Source organism: Trachinotus anak, unplaced genomic scaffold (assembly GCF_046630095.1).
Source record: "Trachinotus anak isolate AG129_WGS33_773 ecotype Australia unplaced genomic scaffold, CSIRO_AGI_Tana_v1 ptg000002l, whole genome shotgun sequence".
Taxonomy (NCBI): domain Eukaryota; kingdom Metazoa; phylum Chordata; class Actinopteri; order Carangiformes; family Carangidae; genus Trachinotus; species Trachinotus anak.
Genome location: NW_027273853.1, coordinates 23286438 through 23313364, shown reverse-complemented (window position 1 = coordinate 23313364; position 26927 = coordinate 23286438). Strand labels below are relative to the sequence as shown.

The 26927-nt window shown below is 41.1% G+C and overlaps 1 protein-coding gene across 1 annotated transcript; it reads left to right on the top strand.

Moving 5' to 3' along the window:
- Positions 1-6108: 6108 nt before the first annotated feature.
- Positions 6109-26781, top strand: slc6a15 (solute carrier family 6 member 15). Its single transcript, XM_071457019.1, has 12 exons — positions 6109-6269; positions 8022-8538; positions 14160-14317; positions 15288-15414; positions 15524-15705; positions 19617-19727; positions 21591-21832; positions 22047-22245; positions 22496-22688; positions 23846-24005; positions 24598-24760; positions 25431-26781. The coding sequence occupies exons 2-12, from the start codon at positions 8238-8240 to the stop codon at positions 25812-25814; spliced, it is 2220 nt and encodes a 739-aa protein (XP_071313120.1). The 5' UTR covers positions 6109-6269; positions 8022-8237; the 3' UTR covers positions 25815-26781.
- Positions 26782-26927: the final 146 nt, after the last annotated feature.

Genomic DNA, 26927 nt, shown 5'->3' with positions numbered 1-26927 from the left:
TAATTCCACCACAAGCTGTGACTGTGAAGTCCAGTGTATACAACTTACATCAAACTAATCGAGCCATTGAGTGGGCCCTGGTGCCCTGCTGTGAACCACTCCTTTCAGGATATGTTTCATCCCAGATAAAGGTGATGACTTAAAATAACTTTGTATAGATTTTCAGTGACCCTTTCCTCAAGGGAGACAAATGAACCCAAAACATAACAGACGCCCTCAGTGTTGGGGTCAAGTATTCAGGTCTTTGCTATTCTCTTCCCGTACATCACACATACACTTGCCTAGGCCTACCATGTCAGTTCTTTTCCACATCTGTGTAGACCATTGCCTATGGTTTTTACTGTTTCTTCCTTAGATCTTTTCCTGCAGCCATTTAAATAAAAACCATTTTTATGCATAGGATGTTATAGATAGATAGATAGATAGATAGATAGATAGATAGATAGATAGATAGATAGATAGATAGATAGATAGATAGATAGATAGATAGATAGATGGATCATAGCATAACATATTCAAGCCTATATTCAAGACTAAAGCTATTAACTGTTATTCATTATATTCATATGTATTGTATCAGTTATTATCCTCATCTTTGTCCTTGTGACAAAGTGAACTTTTCAGACTTCACACATGGCTGACATGCAGCACGCCATACAGTCAGTCTGTCTCATGGGCAAACTCAGAGTGTGACATCACTGATTCCTTGAATGTTGAGCCGATATTAACACAAAGATATCCACAAACACACAAATCATTGTACTCACTTCTACGAACATCGCTGACATAACTTATGGCTGCTTGTCGAGTTATGATAGTGTCTCTTATCAAATCTGTAAATGTGTGACCTTCAAAAAATTAAATAAAACACATTTTAGCTGCACACTGATTTGAAATATTACGAGTGAATGGAACTGTCAGTTGGCTGGTCTACAGTAAAGGAAAGACTGAATATGAGCCCAGCTCTTAAGGAGAGATCAATATTATAACCATTAATCTGTGTTCCGTGTTGTTAATTCAAGATAATTATCGGATGAAATGATAGAGCACAAGTGCTAATAGTAACTCACAGATGTTTTATGCCTTTAAGTCTATTCGTGCTGTCATCTTTTTTTGTTGCTCAACTTAAATGTTTCAGTTAGTATACCAGATTTTCATAAGAAATTTAGCACTGAAAGTAAATTATATCAAGACTATACTGTATTAGCATGATGTTTTTTAGCTCATCAAATCACATTTGAGATACTGAAAGCTGTAATTTATGTGGACACAGGGTTTGATTTATTTCACTTCTTCCCGTGATTGAAAAGCACAAACTGTAACGCTGTACACGGCTCTAAACACAGCACAGCATGCCATCAGCCTATCACCTTTCTTATCAGCGACAGTCATTAGCTCATTTGTCTGCGGTACATTAAGCCCCAGCTGATACTGTTCAACCTGCAGATTAGACTAAGAGTTTATTTTCAGTGATTTTCTGGAATAAAATGAAATGGTTTGATATGATGGTAATCATCATCATCAACAATAACTGATACATTTAACTGAAAAATAATCATGTGCAATTCAAGTAAATGATTCACTGAAATTGATCAAAAAACACATAAAACTGTTCATAAAACATAAAAAAATACAATAAAACAGCATTACTCTGAGAGTTTATTTGTTCATCCATGCCAACAAAATGATTTTTTTGAATAACTGCAAATTGGCATGTCTTAGCTTTTTGCTAAAGGCGGGTTAGTCAAAATAAATTTGAAAGCCTATTTATTCTGCAGGATTTGGCAAACTTAAATTGCCATAAAATCTTTGAGAAGGTAGAGCTGCTCTGGAGCCTCAAATCACTGGTTTATGTGAACCACAAGATTTTTCGCATCTTTTTAAGCACGCTGTCATGCTAAACTAAGATGGTGACAATGGTTAATGTAATAGACTACCTGATTAACTGTGGCCTCACAAAGCCACTGTGTGGCTGTACGCTCTTGTCCAAGGTCCACCCAGATATTGGGCTACGGGAGAGCTGGGACCTAGACTTGTTAAGGTTTGGATCTATAGACTGAGCTGTTTTCTGCCTCTGAAGCCACATTGAGAAATGTTCATAATCACCCAGAGCCACTGCTATCCTATTGGCCAAAGCCGCTGGCTGCTCTTCTCTGCTGCTTTATGACTTGACAAAATCCCTGACCACAAAAACCCTGAATCACTCACAATCACCATAATGCATGATGCCACAAATCCACTGCATCCAGTTCCCCATGGGTTAACCCAGCCTCAACTGCTGTAGCTGCGTATTCTGTTTGACTTGTCCACCACATCTTCTGTGAGTAGAGAGGACAGTCTGCCAGGCGTTGAACCAGCAGCAGTGGATGTGTCAGTTTTTAATCTGGTGCTGACAGCCGAGGCTCCACACCAGCATCCTTTTTCACTTCCCGTTTCCTCGCCTCATGAAACCACCATGGTTTGTTTTCACTAAAATGTGCCATAAAATGTGTCTGTCATATAAAAGATAAATTTAATGAATGGAGTCGTTATTTCTAAAATAGTGTTAGAGCAAAATTATCATAAATGTGGTGATTAAGAAGTTAACATATTGACATTTTAGCCTGCTAGCATCTGTCGGTCCACCACTTCAGTTGAGACTAAAATATTTCAATACAAATTGGATTCATTTCAAATTTTATGGCAAGAGTTTTCCTCTAGTGCTATTATCAGGTCAAAACTTTAATTTATCCATGTACTTTGGTTTATGACCAAATACTTAAAGCTGTTGACGTCCCTATCAGCCCCAGCTAGTGCTAATTAGCAAATGGTAGCATGCTAATACGTTACACTGAGAGAGTGACATCTTAAACATACCTGCTAAACATCAGCATGTTAGCATTTACGCTTTGAACAGATGGAGATTATAAAATCATACGGGTCCTAAAACCTGAAAATAACTTCCCTCGTTCCCTCGTCCCAAAGTTTGTGGGTATTTTTGCCTGAAATAACGTCTGCGGTTGAAAAAGCTCAAGTCATTTCCACATGTTATTCTACAACATAAAATAGGTCAGTAAAATCTTTCAAGTGTCTTTTAAAAAGGCTGGTTGCTAACAAATGGCTGACATTGTCAGGGACATTAAACATCATCACAATGAAAACTCAGCAGTCCGCCTTTACAGGTTCGTTATACTCGTGCTAGTAAAGGCTTTTGCAGAACAGGAAAGAGCTAAAACAAACTACAAGTTGGAAGTTTAGCAGAGGTGGCGTCATGTGACTGAGGTGTAGTTTGTCTATAGCCTAACATTAGATTTTTATTTCTGGCGATTGTATTTAGGCTTCAAAAATCATAGCAAACTGTGTAAGTATCATAAACTTTTGTTAGTCAGAGCTTATTTCTGCAACTTCGCATACAAAAATATATCCTATCACCCCTGCAGCACTCTATACCTCTCTTGCTTTTTGAATAGTCAGTGGCAGTTACTTTGATAATCTAATGTGAACTACAGTGTCATCAGCCAAACAAAATATACATGCACTTCTAGAACTAGCACGGGCATTGGTTTTCTTTCACTGCTCTCAGGGTTTGTGCGCTGCCCTGCTAATGAGATGGAGGCTATTAGCAGCAATCAATAAGTCTTCTACTCAGGCTGTTCTCACTGAGCTCGTGCAGGGAGAGAAAACTGCAGTGAGCAGCCAATATCCTGGACGTTTTGTAGAATGAGGAGAACGGGCAATGTTCATATTAGGAGCACCAAGATCTATAGCACAATGTCCGAGATACTTGTCATCCTTCATCTGAAAAGTGATAAGTGCATTTGGAAATAACAGGATTTCTGTGAGCATCCAGTACACACACACACACACACACACACACTGTGACGATGTCCTTGGTGCCCCTGAAACACACAGTGGGTGGACATCATACGAGGCCCTGGGGTGACTCAGGACATAGATGTGGGTGGTACTGGTATGCCCTTCCTTACATCTCAGTGAATTAGCCCAAAAGAAAAAAAAAACAAAGAGCCGTTTTCCATTAAAAACAGACAGTAGGGCAGTTAGTCCCAGTAACCTTATCATCTCACAGGTGGTCAACGAAATTCAGGTTATGTCACCTTAAATGTGATTCCTCTTAGACTGTATCATTTTCCCATTATTACAACAAGTAAGGACCTGCATGTCTGAGATATTGCACAAAAGGTATTTGTCTTTTTGTGCAATATCTCTCTTTTACAAAAGAAAAAGAAAACAAATATGAATGAAGCATGGGAACCAAGTGGGGTACACCTTTCTGTCTTCATGTCCATATTATCATTAGATTTGGAGCATGAAGAGAGTGCCTTACAGTGAAGGGGATCCATTTGTCCCATTTTCTCCCCCTTGTTTCTCAGGTAGAACTTTATCCTTAAATTTACATAAATACAGGCTGTTTCTTAAAACTTATTCTGTTATCAAACCAAGATACTGTATTTTTCTGTCCTTAATGATTTCAAAACCAAGTTTCAGTAAATTCATACAAGTACAAAAAAGTGAAATCAAGACAATTTTCCATTGCAGAAAGATTATGTGAAGATGACTGAATAGAAACCTGACGCTGAAACTGCGATGTGATGTAGAGGTGGATGAGTGCACTTACATACTTCTCTCCGATGACCCCATTACACCGTTCTGAGTCATACCCATTGTGAGGTTTTAGCTCAGGTTGTCTCACTTAACTATTTTGCCTTGGCCATGTTTTTAACTGTCTAACCTCAACCAAAGACCCTCTGTACGCAAACATTGTAAACATTTAACAAGCCTTTCACACCCCAAACAAAAGCAAAGTGACCCAGTGCTGTCATATAATCCAGTAAGTGGAGGAACATGCACCTTAATAAACATTCATTTTATTCAACACAGAGAGTGTGGATCCAAAGTCTCTCCACTGATTCTAGCATTTGATTTCAGTCTTTATTAGGTCAGATTAACATCATGGAATCAGTTAAATAATATAACAAGCACCAACACTGTGTATTTGGTACTTGTATTTATGGTAGGTAAATCCTCTACCTGAGTAAAATTAACAATACCCTGATGTAAAAAAATAATCCATTCCACATAAAAATCATTCATTGAGAATTTTACTTGACTAAAAGTTCATAAGTATTTTTAACAAAGTTATGCAGAAAAATGCTAAATTATTAGATAAATAGTGGTGTATTGTAGCATGTCTGTGTAAATAGCATTCTATTGTTGTGGCTGCTTGAGGTAGAGGTAATTTAATCGACTGTACTCATATATGGTTTCTTAATTCATGACTTTTTTTTGTCTGTGAAATTGTAATCAGGTAAATATTAAGTAATACATATACAAAATAAATACAAAATTAAAGTACAAGTACTTCAATACATATATATATATATATATATATATATATATATATATATATATATATATATATATACTCACCATACACACCATACATTTCCTGAATTAAAGAATATTTATCATCATATATCATATTCATATTCATTGAATCGCCTGTCATCACTGACATAATTGGTAAGTGTTTAAAATAAAAGATATGGATATATATAAAGGAATAATTCGCAGGGTTTTCTTCCCCTCTGATTCAGAGAACATATTTCTGTCTCGTCTGGCCTATATGTAAATTTTTTCCTCGCAATAGACTCGTAGACTGCGTGAGTGCATGACGCGCAGATGTCGACCTCGACCAAAGGTTGTTTTTTTTTTTTTTTTTTTTTTTTTTTTTTTACGGGGTAAAATTCTAAATACCAAGTTTATTATGAGATGAAGACTTTGCAATGATAAATCGGTTTAATTTCGAAACGATAATTGATCCAGCGGGGGAAATGAGCGTTGATAAACAGAGGCACATTGCATCCACGCATGAGCCAGCCCCCTTCCTGTAGTGGAGCGTACCAAATTAAAAAAAAAGGATGGTTAAAGAAAAGAAAGACGCTATTTTCACAATAAATCTTCAATACGCCAAGAAATGTAATGTTCTGTGGTATAAAATACACATATTTAATTTGCATGAGGTGAGATATTGCGTGGACAAAGAGTGAGAAACCGGTTTGACGTCGGGCCCTTGGAGGCGGAGCACCCCCCTCAGCTTGCCCTGTGTCTGGCTGATATCTAGAGGAGTCAGAGCCGGAGTCGGCAGAACACACCGGCAGGACTGGGCCCGAGAGAAGCAGGTGATAATGTCTGCCCCGTGTATGTGCTCTCACAATTTCATTCCTTGAGACGCATCATTTTCTGAAGAGGACGACTGTTACTCCACACAGGTGAGTACCCTCCGCAGCATCACCACTGAAGGCTTGTGATGAAGGCACGGCATGGTGTGTGTGTGTGTGTGCCTTACAGAGGCTGACTAGGGTACCAGTGCGCAGGATGTGGAGTGAATGATGAAACACTTCACATGGATGTCATGAAGACTGGGCGGGAGGGGGGGCATTCATCAATGGCCATTCCTTAGAGAGATGGTTGTGCTCGTATATAACAACGAGCACATGGCGCCGCTGTGACTTGTTCTTTTTTTTTATTATTATTATTTTTTAATTCCTTTCTCCATCCGCAGTTTTTCATTGTTAAGCGTTCCGTTGTCTGACTCCATTCCTGAGCCATGTGCGGTGAACCCTTTTTTCCCTTTGTGTGCTCAGTCATCCCCTCATTTTAATGCAGTTCATCGTGAGACCATTTCTCATGACAGCATCTATAATAACCTGGCTGCAGCGGAGGCTGCTCAGCATCAGCGGTCCTTTTCGCTGCTGTGTTGCGTTCACTGGGTTATGAAACCACGGCCCTTGCCTCACGCAAACCAGGCTAATCTGGAAGCGGTAAAGGAAATCTATTAATCACTTAATCCGCTGCACGGTGAAAGGCGGGATGGGCATGTTGTTTCTGCAACATGGTCGCATCGGAATATTTTGACTCCCTTGATGCGTTTTTAATGAAGCATATCTATAAGCGTGACATTTTGCAAAATGCAACACAAAGACGCTGTGAGGATGCTCACATTCAAAAGACAAAAAAAAAAAAAAAAAAAAAAAAATGTTGCGCACCTTAACCCGCCTCTGGGTGGACAGTGTCCACACCCTTGAATGTTTCCCAAATGCCTTTTATATTACAGCCCAGATCATAGCAAGTGGCAGTAAATGTGCATGTTGCGTCTTTTGCAGGACAAAATCGAGATTAAAACCAGTCATTGTTTCCCGCACGTTTTGACCCGGGGAGCCGCCGCATGTCTGCTCATAGCCCCGTCTTTATTTTGGAAGTTGATCTTCTCTCATGTTTGAGGGGCTGTCCCCATCCCCCGAGAGCTGCGGAGGAAAGGAGTGTTTGGGTTCGTATGCAAATGGCCTCCTCCCTTCAATTATTTACGAGGCTGGAAACGCGATAGTCTCCATACCTCGACCTGTCACCGTCTCAGTCCGCGTCCACGACCAGGATAATGTTCCCAGGCCTTTCCCTCCCCCCTTCTTCTTAATCTTCTTCCCATAACAATATCTTACAACAAAAAAGGTCCTCCTTCATTGATTGTGTTGCCATGTGATTTCCATGTGAGGAATCACTCTGCATCACCGGGATAAAGCAGCTGCTCTTTGTGTGGACTTACAGATAAGATGGTGTGAAAGACAAAGGGATTTATTTCATACAGAACAAAGGTATGATTAGAATTGGTCTGAAACATTTTTATATTTACATATTCTTTTTCATCTGTCCTGTGTTTCACTTGTATTTCAAATCTTTAAAAAAAAAAAAAGGGTTTACAAAAAGTCCATTCTTGTCTTCATTTGCCAGAGTTTGCAGGTTTTGGTTATGCAGAGTTAATCCAGAGTGAAACCTGTCAGCCAGCTGCTTATGGAGGGGAATTAGAAGGCTGAAAGTCAAAACTTGGTTAACTGATGATTTACCTCTGAAGCAGCAACTCATCAAAAGTGGTTTTGCCAATGACAAAGTCCTGGCACAACCTCTTTCAGAATTCTCACTCTGATTTTCTGTTCACTCACTGCAGTGTTTTCTTTTCTGTGCCGCAGAGATTTGGTGATAATGACGAAATAAACCACTTCATCACTCAACCTCTGCAAACTGACTTTAAACCCCACGGGCCTTTGAACCCAAACACCATCCAACTTGTGTAAAGACAAAGTTAAAAAAAAACAAAAAGTGACTTTTCACAGACGCCGGCCCTGCTCTTCCAGCCCCGCCATCTGAAAAGACTTTCCACCCTTCGCCCTTGATTGCTTTATCAAATGCCCAAAAACAGCAAGGCCGTCAAGAGAGAGCTTGACGACGATGTCACAGAGTCTGTCAAAGACCTGCTTTCCAACGAGGACGCCTGCGACGATTCCTTCAAGAAGAGCTCGCTGATCGTCAACAACCATGCAGGGGAAGGGAAAGAGTGCGACGTGGAGGAAGGAGGCTCGGATGGTGAGGAGGAGGAACGCCCAGCCTGGAACAGCAAGCTCCAGTACATCCTGGCCCAGGTTGGCTTCTCTGTAGGCCTGGGTAACGTCTGGAGGTTCCCCTACCTGTGTCAGAAGAACGGAGGGGGTGAGTTTCTGTCAGCAGTCCTCATTGACAGTTTCACTTTGCACATTTGAGCTGACAACCACACACACAGTGGGAGTGGGGACATCTCTATGTTATTACAGAAACACTAATATAATAATCTATGTGATTTGCTTCTATGCCCTTGTGGAGATATAGAAGTGGACTCTGTGTATTTGTAATATGCATATTAACAACACAGAGATCTGCGTGGAATTGGCCATTCATACCGAGAAACCAGAAGTATAACCTTCCTCTTTTTGCTTTTTCAGCTTTGTAAATAGCTTGAATGTCTATCAGAGATATTTAGTCCCCAGCTTCACAAAATGATCATGCAGCTTTTATTTTGACACCTTATTTACACTCCGGTGTGTGTGTACAAGGTCCTGTCTTAACATCTATTCAGTATTAAAGCATTTGCTAATAGATTGTGAAAGACAATATCACAGAGTTCTTAAAATAGAGACATTATTTATTCCTGTGTCTCTTGAATGAATTTGCATTTCAAAAATTGCTATGTTAAGAAATGTTATTGTAAGAAAGATCAACCAAAATGTCCGAATTCATCGTCAGGTTGGACACTAAAAACACTCCTCGTGGTTAGTCCTTAAGTGCACATCTAGAATAACGATATATCAAACAGATAGATGTGCTGTATAATGTATTTGTGTAAGTGCAGCACTGCCTGATTGATTTCAAGTGCAAATAAGAACGATGGAGAGATGGAGTCCTTCTTATTTTGTACTCGTCTGTCAAAACCAGACTGCTCAGTGACCTTCAGGGTCGACATGTGAGTCATGTGACCGTCTGTGTCTCTGCCGGTGTGCACGCTGCAACATGTCACAAATATAAAACAGCTGAACGCATTATATAACCCAATAACACTGCTGTCGACACGCAGGAAATCATTCTGTGCGCAGCTCCGATGCTCTTGATTGTAGTGTAATAATGTAATTACAACTTTAAACCCTGCTGCAATCAAAACCACATTTCCCAGAATGCCATATGCACTACTTAAGTCGCTCCCAATAAGGACTCACTGCAGGGTTTATACTCTAATGTGTATGTGCTCAGGGCAAGGTGATAAGGTGCAACACTTCCAGCCTGGAGATTATGTAAAGCCATTGACTGCCTCCAGAAAGCTGATTAAATGAAACCGTCTCAGAGAGGCTGGCTAGACAGGATAGAAACTCTCAATCCGAATCAGGTTTATTATCAGATACAGTTTCTCAATGGGCTGGACAGACCCACACCAACAATAGTTCCTGAGTTAGTTCAGCGTCTCTAAAACACACAAGGAAAAGTCCCTAAAAGACCTGATGCACATACAGAAAACAAATGAAGAAACATTGGGAAAGAAAGTTTTAAAGGACCCCCCCCATGTCACCACTTTTGAGTGGCCAGATGTAAACCAATCTTTATAATCTGCCTTCTCTTGACTTTTCATACAGTATTATATAATTATCACAGTATAATGACAATTCTAGGGACATGCATATTATGTGGTAAGTAGTGAGGCTGGACTATGAGCGTATTGTGTTAGCATTTACACAAGTCAGTGTGTCTTAACTAAATGAGTTATTAAATGTTTTACATATTTGAAGTGTTTTAAAGCACAACAGTCCAACAGTTCACTGCAATGAGCATCAATGTAATTATTTTACATGTGATGTTGCATAGATTTGCTACAATAGTATCATGAAATGTTGCAGCATTGTGTTACTGACTTTCAAACATATTTCACTCATATGCAGCAATTGAAAAGTGAACATGAAACTGTCCAAAGTCTTAATATATTTTGTGTTATGCAATCCCATCTGGTGTGGGGACTCACCTTCCTTTTGGGGACAAGTCCTCAAAATATAAATCATTCACTTACTCATTTTTAGGGTGAAGACTTGGTTTAAGTTTAAGTTAAGTTTAGGTTTAGGTTAGGGTTAGGTAGTTTTTGATTGGTTATGGGTAGGGTAAGTCTCCAGGAAATGAATGTAAGTCAATGTAATGCCCCCTGAAGTGATGGAAACACTTCAGAGTGTTTGTGTACCCATACTTTGAATCATGTTCTTGCAAGTGTGTTAATTTGCATCATTTGCATAAGATCCATCTGTTAATGTGTGTATGTGTGTGCGTGTGTGTGTGTGTGTGTGTGTGTGTAAGGGGCGTCTCAGCCTCTGTTTTGACCCCAGATCTGTTTTAAACAGCTCTGGTCAACCTGCTGTGTTTGACTGTAAATAGATTAAAATGTCAGATCTGGGGCTGGGGGCAGGTCTGTGTGTGCGTGTGTGTGTGTGAGAGAGAGTGCGTTTTTGAATGTGTGTGTGCCTTATTGGTATCTTTTATCCACCCACAGCAGGAATATACTGTATGTGTATCATGTGCTTTGTGTACATGTGTACACACTTCTTCTTCCTTTTATCTCCTTACTGGTACTACTTACTATTTCCTGTTATGGCAGTGTGGTGAGTACAGAGGGTGTCTTTTGTGCTTTGAGTCTGCTGCAGTGCCTCTAAACCAAAATAAGCCATATATAGTGACATATGAATTTTGTGTTTTATCACGCCTGTGCAAAACTCAGCTATATTCAATTTACTGTCATATATGAAAAAGTAAAACAACAACAAGCTGGAGCATAATTCGGTGTCAGGTAACACGATCGCAACAGGAGATTGTGGACGTTTGTAGCGCTGTTTCTGTCTCATTTTCAGAATTGTTACGACCTAGTAATGAATGTAAATCAGCAAGTGCTAGCATGCTAACATGCTAAACTAAGATAGTAAACAGTATAGCCTCTGAACATCAGTCTTCGTCAGCATTCAGCAGTTAGTGTACTAATGTTAGCTTTTAGCTTAAACAACTATTGTGCCTAGGTTCAGCCTCATAGAACTACTGCTGGGCTGTAGACCCTGAGTATTCTTTAATAGTAATAATAATAATAATGATAAAAGTAATAATAATAATAATAATAAACTTTAGAAATGCAGTACAAAGTGCATACATCAAGTGCATCACATGAAAAGACATAAAAGAAACATAAAACCATATTAAAAACATTGTAGAATGAAAAGCATTATGTAAAATGAGATGGAATATGAATAAAATAACATAAATAAAATAAATATATACATAATGAAAATAAGTCAAAAATGGATTACATAGATTGCAGTAAGACATCAGTACTAATAGCAGCATTTAAAAGAAGTGCTAAGCAGTGTTTCATTAGTTCCCATCTTTGTGGCCTAAAAGCGTCCCTGGTTAGTTCAAACGTTGCTCTGGTGTTGTCAATGTCAAGTCAAAAATAAAAGACAGTGTTGCAATATTGCAGACTTCCTCTTAGAGTTCGTATACACCCATGGCATATGTACTTGCCCCCAGGCTTGTGTTAGGAACGTTCTGTCAGCACTTCCATGACCAAACCTGCTGAGCCAATACTTGATGGCCTCTGTCGCACAGCTTGTCAGAAACCTCTGGGCATCGCCCATGCCTTCCCAGAAGACTGGGAAGGTGTGAGCTCATACAACACTTAAGGAATTGTTGATAAGACGATTAATGACAGACCACATACCACAATGCATGCGAGTCATCCCCACACCTGCACATTTGGCACTTCCCTAGACTGGATGAACAGGCATTTTCACCGTCATACTATAAGTAAGGAGGAAACTATTTTAAGAAAAGATGATAGGCGCTCTAATCAAGCTTCTCAAACTGCTGTCAAAGTGTTTGAATATCCAAGGGAGGATGTTGAAGGTTTTTAAAAAGACAATGGAGACCAGAGGGGTTTTTGATGCCGACTGATGTCAAAGCCTCTCTCCAGACTGAACTGTGTACTCAGTGCACCAGAATTAGATGTTTTAATATTAGAAACCAGTTCATATACTGTATATACACACAAACACACACACTTAAAACAACAGCCAGACACAGACACACACATACACACATTTACGTCCTGTCTGTGACCACTCCCATCCAAGCTGATCCAGGGAGGGACAGCAGGATTCAGGAAAGGATCGGAATGAGCGTCCTGCCAGATGAAACAATAAACTCTGTTGAAACAGGGATGAAACTAATCTTAAAAACAATACACCCATGCAGAGTTGAAGTTCAGTTTTGATGTTGTCATCAATGACTCAGAGCAAGCACTGTAGTATGATGACCCACCAGTGTTATCATTTGATGTTGTGGTTTAGCCCATGAGAGCGGAAAAAAGAGGGCACAAAGGGGGATTTATTATTATTTATTTTAGATATTCTGTTGATGAAGTGTTGCATCACTCTCGTTGGACCAAAAACATTACTTCGAAAAGTGTGTTTTCCAGAAAGGATTATGTGTTTTTTCCACCTGTGGCCATGCAGTTTCGAAACTATGAGACTATCTTGCAATGGGATCACACCAGCAGCAATACTCAGTTGTACGTACGACTGAGTGCTGACGAAATGAAGGGCAAGTTCAACGATAGGTGTGGTCTGATTCATGAGTACTCACGTTGATACACACATGTAAAGTTTCATGGCTGCATCTTTCCTGCTTATGATGCCACCACGGTGACAAAATCTGTCCTCAGACAAATAAACACCTGCTAAAGTCCTCAAAACCATCACTCTGGTGGTTCCAGCTACATTCAGGGTGTCTCCAGGACCACATTTTGCCATGATGTCACACACACACACACCCACACACAGACTCACAAGGTGAAAACAATACCAGCCCTGCTGTCGCGGCTGGTAAAGATGCAGTGGTTTCTCACACATTTCCGTTGGGTCCTCAAACCTTTTACACACGTCAGAACTTACTTTCATGTGAGCAAAAGTAAAACCTCCACGCTGTGTGGAACATATTCTTGCTTCATCTGTAACAGGAAAAAAAATCTGTAACAGGAAAATAAAAGGCACATTATTTTAAAACCTTGTGCCAGTGAACACATCTAACCACCGGCCATGTCTTCTAAACAAAGAGGTTTAGGTTCTCTCGTCCTCTTCCTCCCATCATGTGCCAGACCGTATTACTGCTCATGAGTACGCCGACCATCACAAGAGATGTGGCCTCCCTGTAGTTTATTGCACCACAATTTTACAGCCTGTTTTAATGTGAGTCATTCACCCTGAAACCTTAATTCTAGAGAGGAGCGTCATCTTTGTAATGTGCCCCACAGTAATTTAGGTAATTTTAGACTTCAGTATCTTTGCCTGTTTCCTGAATTATTTGATTGCACCACACACCAAGGGGGATGTATCAGGTGGAGACACACAGCTGCAGCTCAGCAGATGTGTGTGTAGGATTTTGTGTGTGTATGTGTGTTCAAGGGAGATGATGAGACAGATAGTGTCTCATTGAGGCTGCTGTGAGCTTTATTTATTTTTAGGCAAATGTGTCACCAGCAGGGGGGCACGAGGTAGACGTATACTAGAAGTTGGAGTGTTTTTGTGTGTGTGCGAGATTGAACACAGCATGTGGCAGATAGAGAGAGAAACACTGGTAAAATGAATAAATAAATGAATCCAGTTTGTTCCCATGTGCTCGTAGGCTGCTTTCAGGAGCTGAAAAGGTGTCACCTCACAGTTCTCTGATGACACAGTTTCCCCTTCTTCTGTGTCCTTCATCTAACTGGCTGTCTGCCCTGACAGGAGCGTACCTGGTGCCCTATCTTATCCTGCTGATATTGATTGGCATCCCGCTGTTCTTCCTGGAGCTTGCCGTGGGACAGCGGATCCGCAGGGGCAGCATCGGGGTGTGGAACTACATCAGCCCTCGACTCGGGGGCATCGGCTTTGCCAGCTGTGTGGTGAGTCGGACACTGGGGTCTGCATTAGTTCAACCGGCATACGTCAGTAGTGTAGCAGTTGTATGAACATTAGTAAGTAATCATTATGCTACTGTAATGAAACAATGACATAAATGACCATTTATGGGATCTCTGTCATCTCAGCAAGCTTTCCTGGTGAAAATGATCTGGTGCAGAGGAAGTGATGTAATTTCTGTCTCTAATTAATTAATACCACTATGAATAACTCAAAGAAAGTGTATGATTTGTCAAATTTCAACTTTAAAGGTCCCATATTGTATAAAGTGAGATGTCCAAGTGTTTTTTGATTATAAAGCAGGTCTAGGTTCTACACTAATACTGTGAAAGTATCAAAGCCTCAGTCCACAGAGAAATGCACACAGCCTGTATTCAGAAACTGAGCCTTAAAAGCTGTCAGGACTTCTGTAACTCTGTGATGTCACAACAAAGCAATCACCGACCCTCAGCCATGCCCCAAGCCAACCTTGCAGTCTTCCTGGTTACCTGAAATCTGCTAAGTTTTTATATGATCACTCAGAAAACAGTCAGCCAACCAGAAGAGAGGCTCAGAACCTCTCCTCTGATTGGCTGACCGACCTGTTGTTACTAGAGCTCCCTAGAGACGCTTAAGAGAGGAGATGTAAAACTACACTGAGATGGTTTTTGGTACTTAAAACCACAGATATGTCTTCTCATCGATATCAACACTACAAATAAAACACCGGAAAAGTATAAACTATGGGACCTTTAACTCACAAATGAACAAAACATAAGGACACTGTACATTAGTCATAAATTAGTCTAAATAAGACAGTTCTTCAGTATTCAAATGAGTCACTTTGTCACTCTTCACCTAGAAATTAAAGCGCCCCTGTTGCAAAAACAGAAAATCAAAGTCGTATTTGGTCCTGTCTGTGATGATACGATGATATATATTCTCTGTCTTTGAACTTGTGTCTTTCACCTGTAGGTGTGCTTCTTTGTGGCTCTCTACTACAATGTCATCATCAGCTGGAGTCTCTTCTACTTCTCCCAGTCCTTCCAGCAGCCTCTGCCGTGGAATGAGTGTCCGCTCGTCAAGAACAAGACCAGTACATGTAAGACCCAAGTGCTTGTTCTGTAAAAACACAAAGACATTTCAGTTCATCTTTAGTAAAGAAGGTGCACAACAAGGCTGAGGTGTAACTCCTACCGTTGCGTCCATAGATGTGGAGCCGGAGTGCGAGAAGAGCTCGGCCACCACCTACTACTGGTACCGCGAGGCCCTGGACATCTCCAACAGCATTTCAGAGGGTGGAGGACTCAACTGGAAGATGACGGTGTGCCTGCTGGCTGCCTGGTTAATGGTTTGCCTCGCCATGATCAAGGGAATCCAGTCTTCTGGGAAGGTAAGAGCAACTCGGATTTCTGTCAGCGTTTTCAGTTTCCTCAGTAGTTTCTGGAGCCATTGCTCTTGCACCGCTTTAGGTTTCCACTGAATAACAAAATTAACTTGAGAAATGAGATTTGAGCTGGTAGGGAATTGAGCAGAGGAGGAGACGGTTCTTTGGAGCAAGAGAGGAAGAAAACAGAGGAAAACGGCGCACTACAGCTGCCTTGCAATCCTGGCAGCTTGTCCTTGATGAGTACAAAAATATAACGCTTGTGCCCTGTAAAATAGGGAGCAAAGGCAGAAACAAAAGGCTGTTTCTTGCCAAGTGTTTTGAAAAATCTCATACATAATTAGCACACTCTAAAGAGGAAGTTTATAGAGGGGAAACTGTATGGGTGCCTGGTTTAAAGAGTCGCTGAGAGACTTGGCAAATGTTTCTAATCATACAGTCTCAGATATGATCCCGGGAGCTCATGTGATCTTGTGTGGGATTTCTGGCTCAGCTTACTTTAGCTTAGCGTACCAAAGCTGACAGTGGCGTGACTAGCATCCGGAAGGATTAGCCCACTGGCAAAAGGTTGGCGTTTGCTTGCAAACTCACCCCACTCCTCTCTCTTTTTTTTTTTTAAATTTTTTTTTTTATTACAGGTGATCTTTATCATTCCACACTTTCTCACATCACATGACGAGCATTAGCCGCTGCACTTCAAAGGTCAAAGTCAAGCCTGAGCTAATTGGAAAAATTGTTGCCCTTTTTTAACGTTCCCAGATTAAGCTTTGATGCAGAAGTTATTTGATTTTGGTATTACCCCCGCTTCTTACAACAGAGTGCAGGGTCAAAACACATTTTCTTGAGCTGGTGTGGGGAAATGTGGGTGCCACCAGCTCACCTTTAATCCACACGTTGTCCTTAGCTCAGGTCTTATCCTAACAGCTGTCCACTGTTTACTTGGGTCCACCGAGCCCTCGTCTCTTGCACCTCAATTCCCCACAACAGCCACAGACAAAACAAGATGGAGGCCTCCGACAACAACACAACGGTGCTTTAATCTCAGCCTCTGCCACGGTGATTGCTGAGCCAGACAGTCTCATTTCCCCTGTCTGGCACATCCTGTTGCCTGGCAAGAAATGTCACTGATAACCACAGTGATTGTCACAGTCACTATCAAAGCTGTCGCAGTGTCAGAGAGGTCGCATGAGCATGAATGCTCTTCAAGTCCTTCCACTGCTGTCATGAAAATGAAATGATTTGGTAAAACAAAGATATAAATATATTTTGCTATAAAAAAACAAAACAAAAAAAAAAAAAAAAAAAAACAGAAACCACACAAGCTACTGGTTAATGGTACAGTTTGAGCCAGATGGTCGTCTTCCAACTACCTGGTGTTTCTGGACGGCCTTTTGAGTTGGCCAGAGCAGAGATGGGCATGAACTTTCCCTCGAAGGGGCCGGCTCCAAGTGTCTTTGAAGTTTAATCACCGCTGTGTGGCATAAAAGAATAATAATGCCCCCTCCACCCATGTTCACACAAAAAGCTTTCTCCAAGGAATATCCCTCCTGCGATCTGCATTTCTGTCCCATTTGTGTGTGTGTGTGTGTGTGTGTGTGTGTGTGTATGTGGGTGGGCATGAAAGGGATCAGACTGTCTTGGTTGCCATGGTTATACGCGCTCTTTTGGCTTGGTTTGATTGTCAAGAGTGTGGCCAAAAAAGGGGGTGCAGTGTGGGATTTTTGGCTTATAATTAGAGGAGGGGGGGGGGGTGTCAAAGATTTGGTAAAGCAATGGTGACATTCATTGAAAGTATCCAAAGCTGTCAGTCAAAGTAGAGTCTTTATAGTCACTGCATGTGAAGAATCTAAACAACTTACATGTATTTCTGTCGTCATGGGGGAAATCTTAACTTTTTGTACCTGTTCATGAAGATAGCAGTGCCCTTCTCCGTATATGACCTTTGCAAGAAGCACATGCTATCTGCCAAGACACATAATCTTTCATAATAAAAGTGCCCTCTTCGCTAGAACATAACACTGAGGTTTTTTAAGTTGCAAATATCTGGTTATCACAGAAAACAGCAGCCTGTTTTGCTTTGTGGTGACCAAGACCACAACGATGTTCTCGAACAAGAGCACTGTAGAGAGCTGAAGCTGAGAGAAGCGAAAACACTACGGGAAGAAATTTGTTCCGGTGGAGACTTTATGAATTTCATTTTATATTTAAGGACCTTTTCCTGAAAATCACGTAGATCTGTAAGGACATCAATAAATCTTTAATAATATAGAAATTAAATTTTATTTGCTGGCTTAATTTCATTTCAATTATGATGCATTGTTTCATAATTAACAGATAATTATTTTTGTGTCTGTGCTAATAGGACAAGCTTAAGGGCCTTTCTTTGATAATGAAAGGAAGGAGTCACCAACAAACAGGGTCCCCAGTATGATTTTCTGTGGCCATGAACCATGTTTAAGTTTCAAAAACTGTACATTACTGGTGAACAAACATCTCAGACCCAGTGTCACAAAAATACTTCAGGACTTTGTGTATATTGCAGATTAGAGACTTGAGCTTCACAAACCTTAAATATATAAATGCTTCAATGCATATTATCCCGTTGCCTTTAAGATGTGACATTATGCTCAGGGGTTTACATATGGACCACCATGCAGGAGACGCAACCCCTCTGAATCACCAAGTGCGCATATGACTCAACCCCAAACAGGCTCCCAGTGTCTGCATCCACACCCTGCTGACAATCCTGTAAATCCACAAGTTGCAGTGTAGCAGCAGTCCCTGCCCTCAGCTTTTAACCATCCTGTCTATACAGAGGGGGCCCTCAGGTTTAAACACATGTGGTGTTCAACTAAAAAAAGACAGGGGGCCCCAATGTCTGAATAGCGTGATAATGACACAAAGGGTCTTGCAAAGGCCCAGCAGCCAACACTTCTGGCCTGGGACACCTGCTGATGTTAGTTACACAACTTTCATGGCACATTCTTTAAATGAAAGAAAATGCTAAAAATGTATCTCAAACTCATCTCTCAGCTGCAAACCTGGATCCTGGACTAAGATATAAATGGGAAACAAGAGAAAATGTGAAATGTACGGTAATGAAATGTCATCAGCGTGAGACAGAGCTGCTCAGGCTTCAGTCTCTTTCCTGCACAATTTAAATTTTGTCTTTTCTAAAGACAAGAAACACACTCTTATCATCTAACAAGTATTTTTCTGACAGGAACTGAACAACGGGTGCCTTCGTGCCATAGCATAGAGCGATAGAATGAGATATAATGTACGTCACAACTGGTCTATTTTAAAGTCTGCACTGGACCGGGTAAAGCACAATGTCTTGAAACTAGGTCATTCGTGTTAAGAACAAACTTTGTTTGACTTTTAGCATCCTGTGATTGCTAGAAACACACTTTTGCCTTTTCTGCTCTAAATTTCAAACCTACTGTTTTGGTTATGCATTCAATTCAATGTGATTCAATTCAGTTTTATTTGTATTACCCTAAATCATGATATACATCATCTGAAGGCACTTTACAGGGTAAGACCTTCCTTTATAAGAGAGAGACAACAGTTCCCACACAGAGCAGCACTTGGGGACAGGGGGGAGGAAAAACCCACTTTTAACAAGAAGAAACCTCCAACAGAACTGTGCTCGGGGGGGGGGGGGTCTCGAGGGGCTGGATGTTAAATGTTAAAAGTGAAAATAGTACAGTAGTAGTAATAATAATAATAATAATAATAATAATAATAATAATGTGTTGTAGTGGCAGATTTGGATCCTGCTGCTCCAGAAACAGAGATACCTGCAGAATGAGGACAGAGAGGGAGAGAGAGAGAGAGATAGAGAGAGGAGAAGCACAAACAGAGAGAGAAAAAATACAGTGTTTAATACGATACTATGATCTGTTTGCTTGCAGGTGATGTACTTCAGCTCCCTGTTCCCATATGTTGTGTTGATCTGCTTCTTGATTCGGGCTCTGCTTCTGAAGGGCTCCGTGGATGGGATTCGACACATGTTCACACCCAAGGTAATGTTATGAAAAATATTTTCATTTTCAATTAACCTGCCAATCCCTTTGTTAATGCCAGAAAATAGGGAAAAATGACAATGACAATGACAATTCCAGAGCTGGTAGTGACATCTTCAAATTACTTCTTTTTTTCTTTGTCCTGCAACAAATTGATTAATAGTTTCAGCTCTTTTTGTAGGTCAGAAATGTAGAAATACCGCTGTACATTTCATTTGTTTATCCCTCCCTGCTGAACATCAAGGCTTTCTCTTTTTTTGTATGGATCAACCAGCCACTGTTAAATTGGATCCACTCATTGTTTGAGGGGTCTGAAGTCAAAAATTAAATCTGCTCTGCAATAGGCCGACTGCTCGGCAGCAACGGGCCAATGGCACCTCAGGCTGTGGAATCCTGCCGCCATGGCAACAGGGGTTACTGGGGCTTTATGTAAGCAACCAGACGAAGACGCTCGCTCAGAGCAGAGCGCGTCTGCTCAGTCTCGTGTGTCTGCTCAGTCTCGTCTGGTGACATCTTACGACTTCAAACAACATGTTGTGCCACCGTCTTCGGCGTACCCGCAGACATCAAAGTCCTGCTGCTGCGTGTGTGTTCTGCTTTCTGCTCAGAACAGTTTGAGACCTTTGTAATAGAAAAACGACCAGGTGGAAACTGTGGAGATACCAGCTGTCGTTTAGCAAGATGGTACACTGAGAGGCTGCAAAACACAGACGGACATTATATGTTTATTATTTGAAAAAAAAAAAAAAAAAAGATTTATGATGCCTTTTTAAAGCAACTTTGTAGACCTACTGTATGATCATGAAGATTTTTAGACCAAAATGTCTAGGTAAATCACAAGTGTAAAGCATAAACCATAATAAAATACATAAAGCATAAAGCAAAAATATGTAAAACATATAACCCCCCACACTAGTTCTAATAACACCATGTACATCAGTGACTGCATAACATCCAGCTGTCATCAACATTCAATGAATGTATATTTACAACTATATATTTATGTGTAGAACTGTCAAATATTGGCATCACTAGTTTTTTTAATTGCAAGATTTACAGTCAAATAAAACACTGAAAATGTGGGAATCTCAACTCAAGGTCCCCTTACTTGCTTTTTCAAAAATTTCAACCACATCTCACAGTCCATCAGTGACTGGAACCGTCACAAGTGTGCTTGTCATCATGTGACCCCAATGATGGTGATATATTGGTCATGTGATACAAGTACAAATCATGTTAAGTAGCAAATCCTCACGCTTGAGAAGCTGAAAGCACCGAATACTCGTAATTTCAGGTTGATAAGTGACTTAGAATTGTTGTCAAATCGATGAGGTAACCTTTGCTGTCGCTAACTGATTAATCCGCTAAGCATTTCAGTGTTGTTTATATGTAATTACATTTTCTTTTCCGTATAAGGAACTTTTCTATGCATCTGGCCGGCAACACCAAGGGCCGGAGGCATATTGATTTTGGGTTGTCCATCCGTCCAGTTCTCGAGGATATGACATCTCAGTAAAGCCTAAACAGAACTTTTTCAAATTTGGCACAAACATTCGAGGATGAACGGGTTAAATTTTGGTGGTTAAAGTTCAAAGGTCAAGTTCACATTGACTTCACAAATCATGGTTTTGGCCTTGAGGGAATTTCTTCAAATTTGGTACAAACGTTCCACTGGACTCAAGTACAAAATTATCCGATTCTGGTGGTCACAGGTCAAAGGTCAAGTTCAGTGTGACCTCACAAAACACTTTCTAGCTCAATACTAAAGACACAACGCAATTATGACAAAATCTCACAAAAATGGTTAATATTTTATATGACTAATCTTAGTGGTGGAGGCATAAAACTATTCTCTGTTTCCAGCTGGAGATCATGTTGGAGGCGAAGGTGTGGCGAGAGGCAGCCACGCAGGTCTTCTTCGCACTGGGCCTCGGCTTTGGCGGCGTCATCGCCTTCTCCAGCTACAACAAGCGGGACAACAACTGCCACTTTGATGCCGTCTTGGTGTCTTTTATTAATTTCTTCACCTCCGTGCTGGCCACACTGGTGGTGTTTGCCGTGCTGGGCTTCAAGGCCAACATCATGAACAGCAAATGTGTGGCACTGTGAGTACAAGCATAATCTCACATTCCGATGTTTATAAAACTCAGAGAGCTGATCTGAAGGTGAATGTGCGGCATGGTCAAATGGTGGTTGTGGCTTTTGAAAAGCAAAGTGAAGTCTCTATTTTTATTATTTAAGAAGAAAATTATTTTAAAGTGTGAAGTTCAATTCCCTAACTAATACTAGTTTGTTGTTTAACTTGTGCCTGTTTCTTAGGAACACCAACAAGATTGTGGCGTTGCTGGGTAATGGCATCGAAGCAAGCCTGATACCCCACCACATCAACCTCACTCAGGTTAGTCAAGTCAGTGCTGAGGACTACCACCAGATGGTAGAGATCATCAAAGGGGTGAAGGAGGACGAGTACCAGAAACTGGGGCTGGAATCCTGCAGCATTGAGGACGAACTCAACAAGGTACATGATAAAACAAAACAAAAAAAAAAACCACATGTTCAAATCATGATTTACACCTACACTTATTTGCTTTCTTCTTGAGAGCTCAATGAGAGGATTGGTAGATAAGAAGCTGTCACCAGCAACCAGTTATCTCAGCTCAACAGAAAGACTGTAAGCTTAGGGAAACCGCTAGCCTGGCTCTAATGAGCTAATGACTAACCTGGCTGCTGATTTCTGACCTCTACTTCTTCTTCTCTGCCTCCAACAGGCGGTGCAAGGCACGGGTTTGGCCTTCATCGCCTTCACAGAGGCCATGACCCACTTCCCAGCCTCGCCCTTCTGGTCCGTCATGTTCTTCCTCATGCTGGTCAACCTCGGCCTGGGCAGCATGTTCGGCACCATCGAGGGCATCCTCACTCCACTGATAGACACTTTCAAAGTCCGCAAGGAATTTCTTACAGGTAGGAGATGGTGAATAATCAAACACACATGACTGAGGAGCTCTTAAAAAGTGAGGGCTCATCTGACTATTTTTCGTACTCAGAAAAAGTCAAACAAACAGCTTTTTGAGTTCTATAAAGAGCTTGATTCTGTGAGTCAACAGTTTGTATGTGCAGGATGTATAAAGGCAGTAATGGCTGAAAACTCGGATGTGCAGACCTCTATACGTTAAAAGGTTAGATTCGATTAGCTTTATCCCTGCATGTCTATGAATTCTGAACTCCAACAGGAAATAAACTCTGTGACTTCTCTGAAGGTGGATGGGTTGTCTAATAATAATTTACACATTTTCACATTATTTAAGTTGCTAATAAACAACGAAATTACAATACAGTAAGTCAAACTTCCTTCTCCAGCACTGCCATGATAGATGAATAACCAACATGTAAATTTCAGAAGGAGCTACAGCTATAAGTATAATTCTGTATATCATTATAAACTTATGATGCCAGTACAAAGTCTTAAACCCTCAGCAATGTGGATTGAGCATTTCTGCACACAGCTGCTACTTAATTTATTTTACATCCATGAACTAAAGCCAAGACAGTTTAACCCACCATCCAGCATTACATTGCAATAGACATAAGAAGGAATATAAGTATCCAGAAGTTTCTGGTATTAAATTATTCCTTCAAGAGTGCATGCTAAAAAGCTCCACCAGCAGAAGCGACATAACCGCTTTGATTAATGAGACTCATGGCTCAGCGGCTGCTCCACAGTACCGTGCACAGATGTGGGCCAACCTGCTGTTCGTTAGACTCAAACAGCTTTAAATGGGTCCCGCTCTACTTAAACATACCCCAGTGTAGCTCAGTTTATCTGTACTCCTCCTGTTTGGGTTTGGGTGTGAGTTGGTGGATAATGACAGTAATTCATGGCAAACCATAAAACGTCACCACACCTACTGTTTTTACTATACATGATGTACAGCAATGCAGTTTCCATGTGAAACGTATGTGTATGCATGTCTCGCTCAAAGGTTAAGGCTTTTGATACCTCTTACACACAGTGTCAGTCCTTATCTGGCAATAAATGTGAACCTTTACAGTGACACATACTGGAACATGCAGTATGTGTCAGTCTGCAGAGTCACTAACGACCTGCGTCTCTCCTGCAGTGGGCTGCTGTGTGGTGGCCTTCTCCATTGGTCTCCTGTTTGTTCAGCGCTCAGGGAACTACTTCGTGGCCATGTTCGACGACTACTCGGCTACTCTGCCTCTGCTCATAGTGGTCGTACTGGAGAACGTGGCAATCGCCTGGGTTTACGGTATTGATAAGTAAGTACGCAACACCATCATCTGCATATTGTCTTAACTCTGCATTAAATACTTGTCGCTTGTAGTCTGCAAAAAATAAGCACATTATACCTCCCATATGTGCAGAATGTAACTTTCTAATGCTAATTGACGTCTTTAAACTAATTGGAAAAAATAGCTATTATTTCATGTTTCAAAGTAAAACATTGTAAATAAAGTAATCCCTCTATACTGTATTGTGAGATATATTTTGATTATGGCTTGGAAAAAAAAAAAGAAACATATAGCCATGTGCATTCTGCCTTTTGGTAATCATGTTTCAGATATTTAAATATATATTCAATATTATATTTGAATAATTGAAATCTAATTAACGAGTTAACACAAAGCCTCTGCCTTCCACTTTATTTATTCATGGTGACAAATAGTCTATTTTTGGAACCCCTGAGCTGGTATATTGTTAAACTCAAACTATTTGAATGAAGCCATAAAGGCAAAATATAAACACCATATGAAGGTTGTCAGGTTTATAAAGAACATGAAACTATTGTGAATTCTTTACTACAAACACTTGATCTCACCTCCTGCCGCTTTGCTGCCGCCGCTCTCTCAGATTCTTTGAAGACCTGAAGGACATGCTGGGTTTTACTCCGTACCGCTTCTACTACTACATGTGGAAGTACATCACGCCCATCCTGCTGCTGGTTCTCCTGGGCTCCAGCTTAATCCAGCTGACCATGACGCCGCCCAGCTACAGTGCCTGGATACAGGAAGAGGTGAGTCAACGTCTCCGGCTCGTTTCTCCCGAGACCAGGGATCAATGGGGGGGTGGAAGTCCTCCTACTTGGCAATCCTGGAAGAGGTAAAAAGCACATTAAAGGGTTCAAAGTAAATGAGGCAGTAGCTGAAAATGGGGGGAAATGACCAAATTTTCACTGATAAACACACATCCAGGCATCCTTTAACCCTCAGACAATCAACAGGATGTGTAGTCTACCACACAGACATTCAAGCACCCGTTTGATTTCACTCATATTAAAACCTTAGTAAGTGGAGCAAAGGCCAGATGGGACTGAGTGTCCCTGAATCTTCTCCTTAATGTGCCCGGTGAGGCCAACACTTCTCAGCTCACCAGAGCAGTTCATTGAATCACCTGCAGCTCAACTACGCCTCACTGTCTGGTGGAGTTGACTGAGTGAACAGGGTGACGCAGACACCGGAAACGAAATGGTCATTCTCATCAAACAGTTTTAAAAGCTTAATTAATCAGCAAAATTAAATTTTACTCAAAAAAAAGTCCAAGTCCAAGGAGCCATCTTCATATTCCTCATTTGCCTGCAGGGAAAGGAACTAAGGTGCCATTTGACACAGTAAATATATATGTAATGAATCCTTCTCACCATCTGTCCGTCCTCCATACTTACTACCATCCTGTTTGTCCTCCAGGCCAAAGAGCAGACCTTGCACTTCCCTCCGTGGGGCATCGTCGTCTGCATCTCTCTGGTGGTGATGGCCATCATGCCGGTGCCTGTGGTCTTTGCTCTGCGCTACTTCAACATCATCGACGAGAACACCAGCAGCCTCTCCACTGTCTCCTACAAGAAGGGCCGCATCATCAAAGAGAGCGCCCGACCGGGGGAGGATGACGACGCCAGCCTCATCCAAGGCAAGTCGCCCAGTGAGGCCCCCTCGCCGATGCCTGGCAACAGCATCTACCGCAAGCAGAGCGGCGGCAGCGGTGGCCCTGATGCGGACACCGCACCCAACGGCCGTTATGGTATTGGTTACTTGATGGCCGACATGCCGGATATGCCCGAGTCGGACTTATAGACTGACTGTAATAGTAAGCCCTGCCCGGCCATACCGGCTGGCCACTCCTCCCCTCCACCCCACTGCGTTCGTTTAGTTGGCTGTATCATCATTGTATATTTCACTTGTACTGTATATTCTTTGTAGATATCGTAGCTGCTCTCTATTTGTCGTCTCTGAACCTTATATGACTGTCTACCTTAAAAAAAAGGTGTGAATAAAAAAAAAAACGTCATCCTTGTCTGACCCTTGACTGAATTGTTCAGCTGCGTCCCAAACTCCCCTCCATCTCCTGCTTCCTCCACAGCCTTTGCTCCTTCCTCTTTGCAGATCCTGCCGGAGAGAATAGTGTAAGCAATAAGGTGGACGTCCCACCAGGCCTACTTGAACAAGAATCTGCAAAAAGGGAGTCTGCAAAGGAGCAAGTAGGGGGTTCAAGAGGTCATTTTGGGACTGCGGCTGTGTCTCTGGGCAGTGTAAACATAGCCAGCTTTGATTCCTGCTGTAAAAAGTAGTTGTCTAACTGCTGGCCAACCAATACTGAGATTAGTAGCAGTGCAGCCACTTTGGATGGCACAACACTGCAGCACGGAAGAGATTTTTCTTGGTGAAAGTCCACATGAATCTAGAGGATGGACTTTGAAAACCAACCCCTTGATTGTTTGAGATAAAAGTGTGCCTAAGTAATTTATATTTGTTTATAGAATACATGATGAGCGTTGTATATTTAAGGTATTCTGTAAATATAATATAAATATTATAAATATATTTATCTTGATAGTTTGGATATCAGAACACCGTGTTTTTAAGGTTCAGAAGTACTTCAAATCCTTAACTCTCATCTCGTTGTTTTTTTACTAATGTATTGTCAGTGTTTGTGAGGACTGTGAGGACCTCCATGTAAATATTTTTCCATGAAATGGCTTCAAATGCAATGTCTTTTTTTCCCTGTCAATATTAAAGATCACATATGGTCCATACCCTGAAACTGATGTTTGTGATTTTTTTTTTTTTTTGTCTTTCCAAGGCCAAATTTCAGGTTATTCCCATCTTGTATGTCATTATTCCTCCAAAATACACCAAAAAACAATGCAAATACCACAATATAAACTGTACAATATCTAGCTTGATCCT

Coding starts and splice junctions, on each gene's coding strand:
- slc6a15 (XM_071457019.1), top strand. CDS start 8,238: ATGCCCAAAAACAGCAAGGCCGTCAAGAGAGAGCTTGACGACGATGTC. Junction 8,539..14,159: donor GTGTCAGAAGAACGGAGGGG/GTGAGTTTCTGT, acceptor CTGCCCTGACAG/GAGCGTACCTGGTGCCCTAT. Junction 24,006..24,597: donor TGGGTTTACGGTATTGATAA/GTAAGTACGCAA, acceptor CCGCTCTCTCAG/ATTCTTTGAAGACCTGAAGG.